The sequence below is a fragment of the Rhincodon typus genome, chromosome 38 (genome assembly GCF_021869965.1).
Source record: "Rhincodon typus isolate 14 chromosome 38, sRhiTyp1.1, whole genome shotgun sequence".
Classification (NCBI taxonomy): domain Eukaryota; kingdom Metazoa; phylum Chordata; class Chondrichthyes; order Orectolobiformes; family Rhincodontidae; genus Rhincodon; species Rhincodon typus.
The window spans coordinates 7,385,306-7,404,334 of NC_063369.1; the positions used below are offsets into that span (position 1 = coordinate 7,385,306).

Genomic DNA, 19,029 nt, shown 5'->3' on the forward strand with positions numbered 1-19,029 from the left:
CTGATTTTCTGAAGAAGGGTCTAGGCCCGAAACATCAGCCTTCCTGCTCCTCTGATGCTGCTTGGCCTGCTGTGTTCATCCAGCTCTAGACCCTGTTATCTCAGATTCTCCAGCATCTGCAGTTCCTACTATCTCTTCAGTTTTTCTGTTGCCCCTTCTCACCTCTCCCTCCTCAGCTCAAGGGTTACTGAGGCAATTGTACCACCCCTCCTAACACTCCATTAGAAATGGGTAATGTAGCACAGCCAGAATATTTAGTTGGTCCTTATGATTTTGTTCAGTATTTAGGGGGAAGATGGTGACATAGTGGTGATGTCACTGGACAAATAATCCAGAGGCTTAATATTCTGGGGATGCCAGTTCAAGTCCCAACACAGCAACAGATGAAATTTAAATTCAATTAATCTGGAAAAGAAACATAGTTTCATGGTATCAATTACCAAGACAATTGACAATGTTGTAAACATCCTGCTGGTTCACTGATATCCTGTTAGGGAAAGAAATCTGCCATCCTGTCACCTGTGATTTGTCAAGGTCACTCCCACCTAGGCATCCAATTCTTCCCAGGAGTCTATAGTCCCACTATGGGCCCTGATTCACCCTACCCTGGGGACAGTTCTACATATTGTTGACTGTTAGTTATCTTCTGAAGTGTTCCAGCAAGTTGCTCAGTTCAAATACAATTAGGATGGGCAGTCAGGGACATCTACACCCAATGAAAAAATAAGTCATGAAGCAGTGCATCTGACATGTCTGCCAACCCTTGGTCAAGGAGCATGTCTCAAGCAAAGCTTGGAGTAAGGAAGAGGAAGACAGAAAGAGAAGACTCGTGTCTAGTAACAAAAGATGTTGTGTATAACTCAGAAGTATTGTTAGCTGCTGTGGAGAAGATGACTGCCCAGCCCATCTGCCTTTCTGGCTGTAAAGAAGCCAAGAGGTTGGCAGGGAGTCAGAGTTGACTTATACTTGTCATTTGCCTGAAAATGGCTGTGCATGATTAACTTGATTTCGGTGCTGTTTAAGTGCGCATGCAAGTTTTGTGAATATTTATGAACCACAAAATACCATCACACTACTATCCTGATTTGTTCATGTTTCCTATCATGTGCCATGGTTGTTTTGTTCATTTAAAGCATTGACAATTGATGTTCCAACTTGGGCCTCACCATATACACCAAGGGAGACCTTGGATAGAGGGAGGTAGTCCATTCCTACTGAAAAGCAACTACGTTTTGATTGTTTACGGAGACATCTAACAGCTGTGTTATGCTATTCTATTTGTAGTTGAGCCTAAGGACAGGAAAGAAGAGGTTTATAAATGTAGATACTATGCTGAGAAACCAGTTTGAACCACTACTTATAATACTGTCCCTAAAGAGGGATCAAAGTAACTGTACAGCTGTAGCTTCAATTTAGGAACATCACATTCTGTCGAAGTGGGTAAATATGTTGTATTGAGAATACACCAGTGTGGAAGGGCAGTCACATTTTTAGTGCCTTGTGTTCATTTCATTTTGAAAGCAGACTTAGTGGGAAGAAAAAGTTATGTTTATTCCTTGTCTAGGAGGCGATCTCTATCAGATGGCTTTTATCAAAGGGGTTTGGAGCGCTGCACATGAGCTCAGTAACCTTCACTGATCAGCAATGATTTTCCTAACACACTTCCTTGCTCCTTCCAAGGCCGTGACTCTTTCAAGTTTTCCCCTCAGGTCACAAGTCTTCTGGATGAGAAGAGCAGCTTGATGGCTGAGAACAAAGTGCTGCGTGAACGGATGGCCCGCTCTGATTCCTTCGAGGAATCCACCAGTGTCACCAACAAAAAACTCCTTTTGATGCAGAGTCAACTGGAGCAGTTACAGGAGGAAAACTTCAGGTATCTTTCTTACTCTACTAAATTACTGCATGCAGTTGGGGGGTGGAAAATAATCAGCAAACCCAGACCTTTGAGGATACTTTAAACAAATTGCATGTCAAAATCAGGTGCAGAAAATTATTTTGTAGTGGACACCGTCCCTCGCAGCCAAACTGATTAAGAGTTGTATTTTTTTTTTATAAGAGCTTGCATTCCACAGAAATCTGATTAGCTCTAAGTATCTTGAGGTGTCGGAAGATTGTAGAAGAAAAGTAATTTTGACTGAAACTGAATGGAACAATCCTCTCCTTCCACCTTCTGTTTTAATGCTGTCCTGGTTGGCTCAAAATAAACCTGGTACTTGTCAATGGGAAATTCTAGGTAGATGGGGACATCCAAGATTCCAGCCTAATACCCCATTTTTTTCTGAAGAAAAGTTAAACCCTTCCTGCTCCTTCCCCAGGTTGGAAGGAATGAAGGATGATTTTCGTATTCGATGTGAGCAGATGGAGAAGGAGATGTATGATCTGCAGCGCAGGAATGATGAGCTCACCAGCCTGGCTGAGGAATCACAGTCTCTCAAAGATGAAATGGATGTTTTGAGGTAAGGTTACAACTGCTGGTTGCTAATTTGCAAACTTAAATTGCATGATAGAAATGTGTTGTACTTGCAACTTGAGCCAAGTTGTGTTTTTGTAGCAGAAGTAATGAAGAACTGAGTAGCAACCAGCAGCCAGGAACCCCCAGCTGAAGGGCCATCCACTCACCACAATCAATTCACAGACTGTTGTTACAATAGTGGGTAGCGGCTGACATGCTTGTTTGTTAATGGTCACTGTTATGCTTGTTTATCTTCATTAACCTAAAGCGTTCATTCCCTCATTATCCCACAATTCCTCACCAGTGGTTTATTTTTCTTTGTGACTTCCAGTTTTTGGGATAGACCAATTATTTTAGTCTTGATGGATTTTTAGAAAACTCTTGCTCTTGTGCACACCGGTTCTAAGGTTACTGTTAAATATTCAAAATGAAAGCCTTCCAAGTCAGCAAGTCAAAACATTTAGTTGACAAGTAGTATATCAGCTCTTGTGCTATATAAATTCCATACATCTTCTTGGGGAAGTTCAAGTGAAACACAAGGCATTTTGAAATAAGCTTTTCTCTTTTCATCCCAAACAACCTATCAACTTTGAAACCCTCATGATTTTTTTCTCCTGCTGTTGCACTCTGTCATGTATCATTTCTTTGTGGAAAAATTGATGTGCACTTAACTACCACCTCCTTTCTTTCCAAACAACACCAGGAGTTGTCTAGTTTTCTGGGCTTTTGTTCTACTTCACCTAATTAGAATTACCTGACTTCCCAATGTGGGCACCGAGCAAAGATGTTAGACAGCACAGTAAAAACAGCAACAAGTAGCTAGGAAAACTATCAAAAATTGTTATTGGTACATGAAGATATTATGTCATTGTGGAACTGCTGACTCAACACAAGCTTTCTACTTTCTGGCTAAAGTAAGGAACTTCTACTTTGCACGTGTAAAAATGGCTTTAGAAGGTTTCTTTTAAAACAGTAATGAAATCAGAGCAAATGAGAGTTTTGTGGATGCTGTTTGATAGGCATTCTTCAGACAAAGTCAGTAAGCTGGAGGCTACTGTGGAGGCTTACAAGAGGAAGCTTGAGGATTTGGGAGACCTGCGTCGACAAGTCAAACTCCTGGAGGAGAGGAACACTGTGTACATGCAAAAGACCTTTGACCTAGAGGAAGAGTTGAAAAAAGCAAACTCAGTACGTAGTCAGCTGGAAACTTACAAGAGACAGGTAATGTGAAATGTGCTGTTATCGCATTTTATCCGTTGAAATTTCTGCCAATCTCTAACCTGCTCCAGTGCCTTCCAGCAACAGTAATTCCATTTATCACAATAATCACCTCATAGTTACTTGACCAAGACTGGCTTGATATTAAATTGCATGTAGGCCCATCCACGTTGGAAACCGCTTGTGGCTATCTTGCCACAGATATATTGAACTTGTTCAACATATTTAAGCTTCTTTTCCTGTCAAACTGGAGTAAAATCTGACCTTTCTTTTTAATTTCTCACTGTGTTTGCAACTATGAAGGTTCATGAACTTCACAACAAACAGATAGAAGAGTCAATGAAAACAGAGAAGTGGCAGTTTGAGTTCAAGCACTTACAGGAAAAACATGATGCACTGCTGAAAGAGAAAGAGGTAAGTGCTCAATACCAAAATTATACCCAGCCCGCAGTGGAAATCAAAACATGTCCATCAGCCTGAATGAGTGGACGATCAGCATTTCAAGTGTTCCAACCACGATCTTAGGAAGTGAAAAACAGAAAATGTTGGGAATCCTCAAGAGGGCTTGCAGTTTCTGTGGAGAGAGCAACTGAACTTAACATTTTAGGATGATTTTGACCTGAAAGGTTACCTCTGTTTCTCTCTTCAAAGATGCTGCCAAATCTGCAGAGCATATTGAGCATTTCCTGTTTTTATTTCAGATTTGTATCTGATTGTATAATTGCTGAGAGTCCTGTTGATGCACCAAGCAATAGTGAAAATAGTCACTTTTTCCAGAATTGGATGATTAGGAAAATTAGTTTAGGATGGGCTGCAAATGAGACATTGAAGAGAATATGAAATAACAGCAAAATACTAGAGTGACTCAGCAGGGCTGGCAGCATCAATGGAGAGAGAAACAAAATTAACATTTCAAGTCCAATATGACTATTCTTCAGAAGTAAAGAGATTATATATCATTGATATGTTTTCATTAACATCTCTGTGACCTTTGCAGAATTTGTTTTAACACCACTGGCTAATTTACCTGTGTGAATTTGGGATAGCTATGGTTCAGAAAATTTTGCCCCATTATTAGTCTTTAGGTTACATTTTCCAAATAAGGAAAGGACCAAACACAGAGGTTGGCCACGGAACCACTTGTTAGTAAGAGAACCCAACCAGAAACCCCACCTTAAACGGGAACTGGACTTTTCAGCAGGAGATTTGCAAATGAAGGAATTTGTTAGCCAAACTGCCTTCTTGCCATGCCGTTAGTATTGTGGGAGCAGCTGCAACTGTGAAATGAATACACCGTGGAAATTTCCTGTTGAAAAGCCATTAAACAGCAGTGGTCCAAATGCAAAATGTTAAACTTTGCATTTAATTGTAGCTGCTACATACCAGCTTACTTTAATTGAATTTTTTTTCCCCAGCGGTTAATAGTAGAACGAGATGCCCTCAGGGAAACCAATGAAGAGCTGAGGTGTGCACAAGTGCAGCAAAAGTTCCTGAACAAAGCAGGTAAACCAGTTGGTGTTGTGTGCTAGCATGTGGTTCTGTTACTGGTTTAGTAATCAACATAGCTGGATCAATGATCTTGAGAGAGAGGTTTAAAATCTGGGTATTTTATTTCAATTTAATTAAATCTGGAATTCAAAATCTAGCATTGGTAACAATGAAAATATAACAACCGGATATTGGTTCTCTGGTTCAAGGAAGTAAATCTGCCATTTTCATTTGGTCTGGGCTTATAAGTGGTGCCAAAGATATGTGATTGATGCTTAATTTCCTGCTATAATGTCCCAAAGCTACTCTGTTGCATTCAAGGCGGAGGCTCAACATCTTCTGGGGGACATTCAAGGACAGACGTTGGCCTTATCAGTGATGACCAAATGCATGTAAATGAATTAAACGTCCCCATGCTTCTCATTATACTGTAAGTTCAAAGTCTGTTTAGCATTTGGGGCATACTCATGGTTTTATGTAGAATCAAGACATTGTACTTGGCTAGATGGCCAAACCCAGAACTGGCTTGGTCATAGAAGACAGTAGCGGTGGAAGGGTGCTATATGAAATGGAGATCAGTAGCTAGTGGTGTTCCACCGGGAACACCTGAAACAATATAAAGGATCTGGAGGAAAATGTAGGTGGTCCAATTAGTAAGTTTGTGGATGACACCAAAATTGGCAGAGTTGCAGACAGTAAGGAGGATTATCACAGGATACAGCAGGATGTAGAAAGATTGCAGATTTGGGCAGTAAAATGACAGATGGTGTTTAGTCCGGACAAATGCGAGGTGATGCATTTTGGAACATCAATTTCAGGTGCAAATTATACAATAAATGGCAGAATCCTTGGGAGCATTGACATACAGAGGGATTTGGGCATACAGGTCCACATATCCCTGAGAGTGGCAACACAGGTGGATAAGGTGGTCAAGAAGGCATACAGCATGCCTGCCTTTATCAGCTAGGGAATCGAATATCAAAATTGGCAAGTTATGTTACAGCTATATAAAACTTTAGTTAGGCCACATTTGGAATATTGCGTGCAGTTCTGGTTGCCACAGTAGCAGAAGGATTTGGATGCTTTGGAGACGGTGCAGCAAAGGTTTGCCAGGATATTGTCTGGTCTGGAGGGTTTTAGTTTTGAGGAGAGGTTGGATAAACTCCGATTGATTGTTTTCACTGGAAAGATGCAGGCTGAAGGGCAACCTGATAGACGTCTACAAAATTATGAGAGGATTAGATAGGGTGGATAGACAGAGGCTTTTTCCCGAGGTGGACAGATCAACTACAAGAGGGCACAGATTCAAGGTGAGAGGGGAAAAGTTTAGGGGAGAAGTGCGGGGATAAATTTTCACACTCTGTGCTGGGGGCCTGGAACGCACTGCCAGTGAAGATGGTGGAAGCAGGCATGTTAGCAAAATTTAGGGTGTACTTTGACGGACGTGAACAGGAGGTGAACAGTGGGATAGAAACCCGCGATAAGTAGCAAGTCTGAATAAGGATTAGGAATTCACGCAGACTTTGTGGGCTGAATGGCCTGTTCCTGTCCTGCGTTAGTATGTTGTATGGTATCACTGGATTAAAAGCACAGTCCATCTTTTTAAAAAAAAAAGCAGCCAGTCGCACTCAACAAGAATGGAACATTCAGTGCAAACTAGAAAAGCCAACTTTATCCCCAGAAATCTTAGATCTTGATTCATTTTCTTTCTTGCTGTTTCCTACTGTCCAACATGAATTTCCTCTAAAGATAAATGAGATAAACGTTTCCTATTAAATGTATACTAGTTGGAAAATATTATCTTTCCAACCTTGCATTTTTGGGTAATTATTGTTATACCCATGGTATAAATGATTGGATTTCTTTCTATTTTCCGTATGCTTTGTGCATTTAATACTTTTGTTTCAAAATTATTATTTTCCATTCATGCTACCATTTATACTTTGTTTCCTGTTATCTTTATAATCTTCGTCGATTCTCAAACCAAAGACTCAACTAATGTGTAGATTGCCCTTGGTTTTGGAAGCTACAACCTATATATATTTTAAACTGCCGAGATCATCCTGTAGCAGTACAGTCATGTGATTTTTGATATCACTTGTCCTGCACACTATAAATGTGGGGAAATGTGTCTGAAACATGTGTATTGCATATAACTTTTTGATCTATGTGTTTTTTTTTCTATGTGTTTTTTTTTTCAGACACAGCCCTTGATCAAGATGTGTCAGTAGGGAACCTTGCAGCCGAGATGGTTCCTGCAGTGCTCCAGTAAGTCCATTACAAAAAAAAGAATTGGGGATGCTGGAAATCAGAAACAGAAATTGCTGGAAAAGCTCATCAGGTCTGGCAGCACCTGAAGAGAAAGCAGAGTTAATGTTTCAAGCCCAGTGACCCTTCTTCAGATCTGCTGAGATTTTCCAGCAATTTCTGTTTTTGTTTTCAGTAAGGCTACCTTTGCTACCTCCTATGACCCATCCTTGGCTGTGCCCAGTTTCTTTCAACAGTGTTCACATCTAAACTAGTTTACATTAATATTTAGTGCCTATGTCGATGTCAATTCCACCATTTGGCAGCTGTGCCCTTGTGAATGGTGCTATGCATCTCGCACCAATGATGCCAGTAAGCAACACACTTACATGGCGGCCTGAAAGGCCACACACAGGCCTTGAAATGTCAAGGTACCACTGCATTGAATGAGCTACAACACACAATAAAATTTTACAAGGAACATTACCTCGCACTGCAAATAAAGAGTTACATGTTCATTTGAAACAAATTTCCAGTGTATTTTGAAATAAAAGCAGAAAGTGCTAAAGAAACTCAACTGGTCTGATATCATTTGCAGAACAAGAGTTTACCTTATAAGTCCAACATGACACTTCTTTGGAAGAGACTGATTCCATTTCCAAAGTCTCTCCTCCCTGTTTTTATTTCAGAACTCCAATATCTGTAGCATTTTGCTTTTATTCCAGTGTATTCTGCTGGGCTTGCCTGAACTTCCTCTAGTTGACAATTGCGACGTTCTAGTGTCGCATACTCTTCTCCGTGGATCCCAGATTTGACTTCTGGTCTCTACTGAGTTACTGCAGATGGATTGTAAAAAGCAACACATCCATCAAATACATTGAAATACACGTTACCCAAACTGACATGAAATATGCTCACTTAGCTGTGGTACAGTACTGAGACTGAAGTACAGTAATAGAATGTGCGATCGTGTATGCCATGAGAAATCAATGCCTTTGATGTGGTCAGTGAACATAATTGAGATTTAAGTAGAAGTTACTGTCATGCAACTAGCTTTGACTTGAATGCAAAAATAGCTTTAAAAATCTGAAGTTGGAGAAGTGCAAATCTAATTTCAGTTTTTTATTTAAGACAAAATGGCGATGACATACTTTTTCTACGGAAAACAAAATTAATGTGTAGTCTCTTTTGTTTGGTACGCTGCATAAGTGATTCAGCAGTTAACATTGGCTGTGGCCAAAGCACAGCTTGTTGCTGATTTCAATCCCTGGTTTCATTCATAGTTTGGAATGTACTCTGCCAATGTGGCTTGGCATTCCCTTCCACTTCCTTCTCATTTTCCAATTGTCCCAACCCCAGATATCATAAAACACTGCAAGTGATGACACCTCACAAATATTTTGCAAGCTAGCCTAATGCTACTGGAGGTGAGAGGGTGTTCTTCACTCCCCACATCCCCATCTTGGCATTCATCAATATCACTGAAATGATTTTTTTATTTGCGTTTTGTGGGATCATGTGTACAGGGATGGTTGCACTAAGAAACAGTGAGCATTATACAAGAATGAGAAATCATGAAGCACTTTAGATGTTGAAAGGCAATGTCGAGGTCCTATAGAAATGCAATTCCCATATCATGCATTGAGATCAGAATTTTGCAAGCAAAATAACAAGGAGTAGGATTAATTGCGGATTTTTTTTTTTAAAAGATCCAGTAGAGGCATGATGGGTCGAATGAAATCCCTCTATACTGTTTGATTCTCTGAGTAGAGTCTTGTACTCCTGGAGGCAGCAAAACAGGAGGCAAGAAAGGCACTTAATTAGGCAGGGTGGTGGCTTAGCCGATTCTGTCACTTTTCCATTTTCACTGGAATTAAGGTAAGGGTGGGCAAGTCCGTAGTTGATCCTCCTGCCCTGCTGCCAATTGACACCCTTCCACCCTTCCATTACAAATTAAGGACCACATAAAGGCTTCTGCGCACCACCACTATGATTAACCCATCTGCAAGAGGATTTGCTGACATGTGGCATTCTGAAAGCACAAAGAGTGCGTTTGCTTGTCAGCTGTGGGTGGGAAGGCTCAATCAAAAGCAATCAATGCCTGATTGAGCACATGAACATAGTGCAGGGATTGTCCATTGAGAGGCCTCTTCTGATCCCCTTGCCCCTGTCTTCCCTTAGCACTTCTGTGATGTACTCCTTTTGCTAGCAGGTGATTCCAGCCTGAGGTTACAAAGCACTTTAAGCCATCTTGATATTATGAAGGCTGCTATATAAAAGCACATTCATTCTTTTTAAAAGAACTCAAACTGTTGGGATCTTAATTTCCTAAAAGAAATTTACCTTCGTGCTTAGTTTGACAATACTGTTGTGTGGCTTATAATGCTTTCAGGGAAAAGATCATTCAGCTGCAACGGGAGAATAAGATGCTACGTGTACAACAAGAGGAGACATACAACAACCGGTTAACGGAGTTCCAGAGTATGCTGGATGATGCCAACAGGAACAAACACAAACTGGAGAATGAAAACAGGTTAGCAGCAAATAGGAAATACGTTGATGGGCTTGGTGGAGGAGTTACAGACAGTAAGACAGTAACGTCCTTGTTGGTGTGTTTTTACTCAAGTTATGCAAGCACGTACTTGAATTGTGTTGTTTCTTGCTGTGGAGAATCTAGGCCTGTGGTTGCAGGATTTTGTGTTGCAACAGATGATCTAAAATAAACTCCTTTTGCTCAGTATCTCCAAGAAAACTGCATTTCATTGCACAGAAATCTGAAAATCCCACTAGAGCAATTAATAATGTGCATATGTATGTGTGTGTTTGAATATGGAATATAAATGTACGTGTCCATGTAAACGCTTTTGCCCTATGGAATTTCAGTATGATTCAGGTTTAACCTGAATGTCGAACACAAGTGATTTGACCAAAGGACAAGCTCCTTTTTACAGTTGAAGTGCTTCTTTTGAGGGGCAGGTGAAAGAAAAGAACATGTAAGAAGCTGCTGTATATAGATGGTGTATGATCTGGCACTCTTTAAGTATCTCTTAATGCTGGGATATAGTTGTGTTACAACTTACCTTCCCAAAAGCAGAGGCTCAAGAATTGAAATTAGGTGCCAAGGTATAACCCCTCAGCCTCTGAGTGGGAAGAGGTTGGGGGAGGGGTGTGTGTAGTGGGGAGGTTGGGAGGGGAGGGTGCAGCTCAGTTCTCTTGTTTCTTCTTTGCTTGGTTGTCCTGTTTGAACTTTGTGAAGCAGGAGTTTGGAATGTATTGAAGGATAAATCCTAAATCAGATCAGCAAGATTTGTTGGTATCATCATTTGAGACACAAGGGGGCATTAATTTAAATCCCTCTAGGCCCTTGACACTCCAGTATGCATACAATTAGTATAGACAGTTTTGATAGTTTTATTGTATTAGTCTTGCTCCTATCTTCTGCAGCAAAGCTGATCACTAATGTTTTTGTTTTCATGGATGGAAATTTTTATTATTTTTCTCAAAAGCAAGGGCTGCCAATGTAATGCAAACACTTTGGGCAACTGGATGATAAGGAGTGCATTTTTAACCCTTGTAACCAATGTGCTCTAGGTTGAATCAACAGCAGATCACTGAGTTACGGTCACAAGTCGATCAACTCCAAAGGGCTCTACAGGAGCAAGGAAGTAAGGCTGAAGATGTGAGTACAAATGCTGAATAGTAATCTAGCCTAGTCTTCAGGAAAGAACAACATGCCCAGTGAAGCCTGGAATCACTTCACGTAATCTCCCGCCCTTCATCTGTGTACGTCTTTCTTGCTGTTGCTTGTTCCATCTCCTGCAACTAATCCCATCCTCCTGTTTGTGTCATGTCTGAAGTGAAGTTTAGCCTGATCTAATTCTCAAAGGTCCACCTCATCATTAGCGCTAACTTTGCCTGTGGAGCTAGATGGGGTTTGAAATAGAATCATGATGCTGAAGCCAGTCAGATTATGTGATTGCAGCTGAAGAATTTGTTGGAGAAGTTTGCTGGTGATGTTTGTACAAACTTAAAGAAGAAAATTTGCACATTTAATTATCTTCCTCCATTCTACAGGCACTTAAAGGTCAGTTGTAACAAACAAAAGCATGTACTCATACAGCGCATTAAATCGCATAAAACCTCTCAAGAGGCTTCACAGTTATGAAGCAAAATTTGACATCGGTACATGTTAGACAATAGTAGGGTCAGTAGCTGAAGGCTTGTTCAGAGAGTTTAAATTTAAGATTGGAATTCCAAAGCTTAGGGTGCCGACAGCTCAAGGCTAGGTCACTGATGGTGCAGTAATTAAAGTCAGATATGCTTGGTAGATCAGGAGGGTTATGGGCTGGAGGAGATTACAGCGATAAAGAAGAAGGATTAATTAGAAAAGAACCTGAATCATTCACCTAATCAAGGGTAGAGAGAAATCGAAGATTGAAGACCATATGTGTAACTTTTGTATAGATCAGTTTGAGTTGTTCTTCCATTCACTGGGCAGCTGTGTCAAAAGTTTCAAATATAACATCCTCTCATTAACGAAGATGTAATGTACAATGTGGCACTGACTAATGTGGATTAACTTTGGTTTGTAAATGTCTAATGTATTTCTTTCTTTTCCCTTCTGTGTTCTCATCTGCAATAGGCCATTGTAAGTATATCAGCATCAGAAATTCATCCAGAATTAGTGTACAGCAAAAACATAAATCAGTGGAAAAATTGCACGCACTGTTGGCCTGGTGCACTGTTTAAACACCTAGCAAATTTTTTTGCTTGTTCATGTTGAATCACCATTTAATTTGGAAATCTTCCAAGGTTCAATGTTCACATTTAAAGTGCTAATTTTCTTTCCTTGATTTTTGGTTTGGGCATGGTTTTAACCCTTTGAAGACTGACGGTTTTTTCCTACTAAGATGAGTGCAGAGCCTCAATTTCTTTATTGCTGAAGATGACCTGATGATGTTAATAGATCATAAAACAGATATTCCTTGAACTCCTCTATCTGTTTGGGTAATGCGAGAAATGTGCTTCTCCTACCTCATTGCCCATCCTGTATGTTATCTTTCTGATTCTTGACCTGTCCTTTACCAGGACTTTAAAATAACAAATGTTACACCACCACCTTCTGCTACGATCTATGGATTTTTACATCCCAAGCATGGTGTTGCTGGCATTGGCCAGTGGCCCACAGTAAATTTTCCTTTTATTGTACATTCCCATGTCCCTATAATCAGTAATTAGATTTCAGATCATGCCACAGAGCTAGGCAGTTCATATAGAATTATAGAATGATCAATTCCGAGGACATTTTACTTACCTCTCAACAATGTCTCTAATTGAAAATTTATAGAGAATATTTTTTCAGTACAAGTGTGTGATATCTGAAACTTTTCAAAGGGTTAAATGCTGTAGATAATATTCAGTCCTGGTTATTATGGTTGTAAAATCGTCACCTAACTCTTTCACTCATCCTTCATGTTAAGTAAGGTCTTCATCAAATGTTTGGCATGCTTTGTATTCGTTTAGGATTTCTGAACTTGCTGGATTGTTGTGGACCATAAGAAGGACCAAACGAGGATATGTAACAAAGTCAGTTCTTCAAATTAAAGGCTACACTCCCACCGAGCAGTGAACCCTCAATGTATTACCGAAGGACCAAACTAGGAGAGAGGATTAGAGCTATATCAGATTTAGAATTTAAGACTGGTCTCTAGGGTCAGAACAAAGTTTTGGAGTTTCAAAAACCAATCCAAAAAGACTAGCTGAATAATACAAACTAAAATAGTTGACTATAAATGGGACCAGATAGAGTTAGGAATGGATTTATGGGAGGAATAGGAAATCATAATTGTATGCTCAGAAAATGCTGTATAGCCAGTAATATTTTGAAGTAGAAATTCCTTTTTTGGCAGGAATTTCAATCCCTGTGGATGGACTTGAGATTTCCTTTGCTTGTACAGATACGTCAAATCAGATAAAGTTGACAGCTGCTACCAAAAACCTGCATTTGTGCGCTGCCTATCTCAACATGAGGATGTTCCAAAGCAGTTTATAGCCAATTTGAAAAGCAGACACTGTTGCAATATAGGAAACACTGAAGCAAGTTTGCATTGAGCATAGTCCTTGATTTGAATAGTGTAACTCTTTCTTTTTATTCTTTTAAAAGATGTGAAAGAATATAAAATCACTGTCTAGGGCAGTATTCATTGCCCATCCCTAATGGCACTTGAGAAGGTAGTGCTGTCATGCGCCACTGTAGTTTCAGCCTTTTTGAGCCAGCTACATTTCAGTGGGCTTTCTCCTTGGTAGAGTACAGCAAGAACAGAAATAGCTGGACAAGCTCAGCAGGTCTGGCAGCATCTGTGGAGAGAAATCAGAGTTAACATTCCAGGTCCGGTGACACTTCCTTAGAACACAGAGTTCTAAAGAAGGGTCACCAGACCTGGAATGTTAACTCTGATTTCTCTTCACAGATGCTGTCAGTCCTGCTGAGCTCTTCCAGCTGTTTCTGATTTACAGCATCTGCAATTCTTTGGTTTTTATTTAAGTATGTGTATGTGTGCTTGCTCATGTATGTGTGGATAACAACAGCTTCCTATTAATATTGACACACCTCCTGGAATTTAATATTCTGGTAGGAACAGGAGTAGGCCATTCAGCTCCCGAGCCTGCTCTGCCATTCAATAAGATCACTGCTGATCTGTGGCCTAACTCCATATGCCTGCCTTGGGCCCATATCCCTTGCATAACCAAAGTTTGTTCTATCTCAGATTTAAATTTAACAATTGAATTAACATCGACTACTGTTTGAACAAGAGTTCCAAATCTCCACCACTATTTGCATGCGTAAGTGCTTTCTAACATCTCTCCTGAATGGCCCAGCCCTAACTTTGGACTATGCTGTCTGGTTCTAGAATCTTCAATTAGTGGAAATAGTTTATCTTTGTGTACCCTGTATTTCCCTCTTAGTATCCTCTAGACTTCAATTAGATCACCCCTTAGCCTTCTAAATTCTAGACAGAAAAGGCCTAATTTGACTAACCTCTCCTCATAACTTAACCCCTGAAATCCAGGTATCATCCTTATAAATCTGTAGTGAACTCCCTCCAGGACCAAAACATCCTTCCGACGGTGTGATGCCTGAATCTACTCCGCACTCTTGATGGGCTCTAACTAGAGTTTTGTATAACTGCAGCATAATATCTGCGAAGACTGTCTGTTACTCATAACTAAACAGTGTTCAAATTCCAGAAAATGATTAATTGTTAAACCACAGCTGTAAAAACCATGATAATTCACAGCATGTAGAAATCTGCACCTCCTCTGAGAGATCCACTTTTTGGTTACAAAGGCCCCAGTTAGGAGTGCAAGTCTACTTTTGAGTTAGAACAATATTTTGAATGTAATGAACTGAATTGATAGTGTTTATAACCAAAAGACACATGCTGGAAATCTAAACGAAAACAGAAAACAATTTCTGTTTTTATATGTAATATTACTTGTTTTCTTTAGAATAGCAAGAATTTAACTTACCCGCACTCCCAGCAAATACATGACTAATACTCCAAATAAAGGGTGCACGCCAGGCATAATGTGAAGGTTTCCATGGATAACATTACCATTTGTCTCAAATGTTGACTTGCATTCAGCAAAAGGTAATGTTCCCTTTAGCCCCAGAATGAGAGATTTCACAACCACTTTGAGGCTTTAATGACATTTTCTGGAAATCTAAGCGTTTGGAGTGACAAAGATATGTTTCCAATATTATGGATCATTTTTCTTTTATTTTAGGTCTTTGTCTCCTCTTCTGATGTGAAAGTTGCCTATTGAGGAACCTTAAGAAATCAGTACACAGATACAGCTTATCAAAGAATTAAGTGACATTTGAATCCTCCTGGCCACTTTAGGTATCCCCATAACAATTGTACACGCATTTTTCCACATCTGTTTAATTTGAAATCCAGGGTGAAAGCCCAAGGCCTATAGTGCAGGATGTCAAACATTTGTGTTCAAAGAGAAGATAAGAAACAGTGGTTCTGAGGTTAAATTTGTATTATAAATCTTGTAACCTATACAAGAATGGCAAGGCTGAGGGAAGTAAGAAGTTCCAGAGTTTTGTGGTCAGGGAATGAATGAGAATAGAGGTAAAAATAGCCTTACTGTCAACACAGTGGAGGTTGTAAAGTTGAAGTAGCGATAGTAGGGTAACGATTTTGTTTCCCTTATTGGGTTATAGCTATTTCAGAAACAGCAAACTAGCTGCATCGAAGGTCTGATTGATACATAATGGCATTTCAGTGAACTCATTTAAATCATTGTTAAAAGGGATACTACAACTTGATGGTCAAGTGAAAGAGTTGTGGTTTCGGACAAGGAGTCCATTCAGATTATTTCTGACTTTGTGCTTAATTGTGCTTTCATTTTTCTTCCGATGTGAGTAATTCATGTAGATGTGAGAATTATTTCCGTGGATCTTTGAAGAAGAGACAGTTGTATGTTTTTGCTCCAGTATATAACTCAACTGTGTACCTTCCTCTCTTTGTTTTCTCCTTGTAGTCTAATCTTCTGAAACGGAAGCTGGATGAACACTTGTAAGTAGAAAGAGTCATCAATGCAGGTTTGCCCTTACAGACGAAATTAGAAATGATAGTTCCCCATGAAATATCTGCAATCATCCTGTTGAAACTGTAAAAAATTATGTCCCATAAAACCAAATACATATTATTTCTGATGTTCTGTTAAATCTTCCGCAGCCATTTAGGAACTGTTTTGTAAATTTTTCATAGAAATATAGTGGAATACACAACTGCAAGGCTCCTTCTTAATGAGTATTTAGAAGTTCGGCAGAGAAGCCTTCATTATCTTTGTATCGACATAAGTCTTGATTTGTGTTTGTCTCAATGGACTTTAATGTCCAACCACCTCTGACAATGGTGTATGATGCAGGTAGAGTTTAAAACTCGTCTGATCTCTGCACACTGAAGCAGTGCAGTGTAGGTAATTGTAAAATGATTGCATTGTTTATACTGTGATAATTTTCTCCATTAACATTAGTGCTAATATTTAACACAATCTGAGGTTTCAGGTCGCATTCTAAGGAAAGGTTACTCGACCCTAAATATTAACTCTGATTTCTCTCCACAGATGCTGCCAGATCTGCTGAGCTTTTCCAGAAATTTCTGTTTTTATTTCAGAATTTTTCCCTTATTATCTCACTCCAAAGAGGACAATCAGACAATCAACTCTGGAGCAGCCATGAAATGGCAGGTTGAAGCTGCTCAATGTGGTTCTGAAATTAGGGCCTTTTTCCCCTGCTTGCATACCTTATTAAAATTGTCTCTTTGATACTCCTTTTGACAATTTCTTCCACCTTTTGTAATGTGCCTAACTTGTTCAGAAAGGTGCTGCAATCCCAAATTGAATCCTTTCATATTGCTACAGAGAGAAGCTTCATGAAGCCCACACAGAACTACAGAAAAAGAGAGAGTACATTGATGACTTAGAGCCTACTGTTGACAGCCACAGTAAGTATTGGAAGTGGTAAGACTTTTGGGTAAGAAATATGAATTACCCATACTAGTGAATCTCCTCAGCACATTCAGACATCTTGGTGCACTTTGCACACTGAAACTTTGGAATGAGTTTACTGTCATGAGGTCAAATGCTGCAGCTGTTCTGCATTAACTGTGATCGACATGCAACAAGAATTGAGTGAGCATTATTCCTGTTTGATTTCAAGGTTGTAATTTTGGGAGCAATGTTAGCAAGTACCAGTACAGTCCCTAGGTTAGTGCAAGTTGGGGCCACCACTCTGTGCTAAGACCATAAACATTTGGGAGGAACTGGAAGCCAGCGTGGAGAGCCATGGGGAAATGGGCCTTGTGTAGTGTGATTTGCCCCCAGACCATGCACCCGCACCCACCCCCACCCCCCACCCCCATATTCTGCGCCTCTTCAGATTGTGCAGTGGATCCAGTAAGGGCTCAGTTTAACTCTGACAGATTATCACTCAGCTAGTATGGCAACTGAAGTCTCAGTCTAACTGACGCACCCTTATCCCGTTGTGGCTTTGTTTTTAGATTAGGAGTTAAATAGTCAATCATCTTTTTAAGTCATGGTTTTGGCAGTCTCTAGAATGAAGGCTGGTACTAAATAATTAACAGTGGTCCACAAAACACCAGAGTCATCCTTCCCCATGGAGAAAAGATAATTGGTTACATATAGCTTGAGGGGCATCATTTCGCAAGCGTGGGGTAAGGTCAGGAGTCAGGACTTCCGTAAACTACACAACCTGTGCAGGGATTAAACCTGCATCAGTGGTATCATTCTGTATCATAAAACTATAGGGAAATGGGTAGGAATAGGGCATTCAGCCCATCAAGCCATCTCATTATTCAACTAAATCACCATTGATCATTTACCTAAACACCATTTTCTTGCACTGTCTCCTATTCCTCGTATCTAAGTGATGACCCCCACAGCCCTCTTGGGGGGAGAATTTCAAAAATTCGCAATCTCCGAGTCACGAAATTCCTCTTCATCTCGGTCATAAATGTTATTCAGAGACTCTGTCCCCTGGTTCCAGACTCCTATTGACCAAGTGAACCATTTGCACCATTCTGGTCCATCTCCAACCTACCCTGTTGAACCCCGTGCAAATTATGTATGCTTCAATGAGAAATTGAACAGAAAGTACCCAATATATGGCAAGATGGGTAGTCTTAATGTTACTGGGCTAGTAATCCAGAGACCCAGGCTAATGGGACATGGGTTCAAATCTCACTACAGCAGTCAGTTGAATTTAATTTCAGTTATTGAATGTACAGTTAAAAGCTAGTATTCTGTAATGGTGACCATGTATTTTGTAAGCACCCATCTGATTCATTAATGACTTCTCGAAAGGGAAATTGACATCCTTGCCTGGTCTAGTTGTCTTGTGACTGCAGACCCACAGCAATGTAGTCAACTTAACTTCCCTCTGAAATGGACTAGCAAGCCATTCATTTTGAGGGCAATTAAGGATGGACAACAAATGCTGACCTTGCCATTGATGTCTACCTCCCAAAACATTTTTTTTTAAAAAATCGGTCCAGTGGATAACTTTTGGAAGAGGGAGAGAAAAGAGCAAGGGGATACGTTGTGTACTCCCTACCCCTGAAATATGAAGCTAAGTTAACCACCAACTGCAGCAATATTTAGAAAAGCAGAAAGTGTTCAGAAGAATTATTTACAATGAAATGCATTGTTGGACCCTGAACAATAAACATTTTTAAGTACAGTATTTTTTTTCTAAATTTATAGCAGCCCGAAAAATTGACGAACTTCAGGAAGTATTGAAGAAGAAAGATGAAGACATGAAGGCCATGGAGGAAAGATACAAGAGGTATCTAGAGAAGGCAAGAACGGTAAGTCCTTTGATCGCCTCTGGGTATCATTCTATAATTCATATATTTTTCAGATGAAAACCAGTTTTAAATAAAAAGATTGCAGTAAATATTAAAAATTCTTGCTAGCCTACAACATTAACATTCCTATGGTTTAAGAGACATAGCAACAAAGTTAATTTGGATAAAAGTTTAGAATCTGTTCTGTTCCCTAAGGTTTTTTCAATTAGCTTTGGGTGGATT

General features: G+C 39.8%; 1 protein-coding gene across 1 annotated transcript in view; it reads left to right on the top strand.

Annotated features, from left to right (window-relative positions):
* LOC109917140 (protein Hook homolog 3-like) overlaps positions 1-19,029 on the top strand; it is a 37,117-nt gene that overhangs the window by 11,066 nt on the left and 7,022 nt on the right. The window contains exons 6-17 of the mRNA XM_048617808.1: positions 1,710-1,873; positions 2,316-2,456; positions 3,472-3,673; positions 3,974-4,084; positions 5,086-5,173; positions 7,360-7,426; positions 9,798-9,938; positions 10,997-11,084; positions 12,048-12,053; positions 15,959-15,993; positions 16,844-16,926; positions 18,704-18,807. Of these exons, the coding sequence (XP_048473765.1) occupies positions 1,710-1,873; positions 2,316-2,456; positions 3,472-3,673; positions 3,974-4,084; positions 5,086-5,173; positions 7,360-7,426; positions 9,798-9,938; positions 10,997-11,084; positions 12,048-12,053; positions 15,959-15,993; positions 16,844-16,926; positions 18,704-18,807 (1,230 nt within the window). The remainder of the gene's footprint in view (positions 1-1,709; positions 1,874-2,315; positions 2,457-3,471; positions 3,674-3,973; positions 4,085-5,085; positions 5,174-7,359; positions 7,427-9,797; positions 9,939-10,996; positions 11,085-12,047; positions 12,054-15,958; positions 15,994-16,843; positions 16,927-18,703; positions 18,808-19,029) is intronic.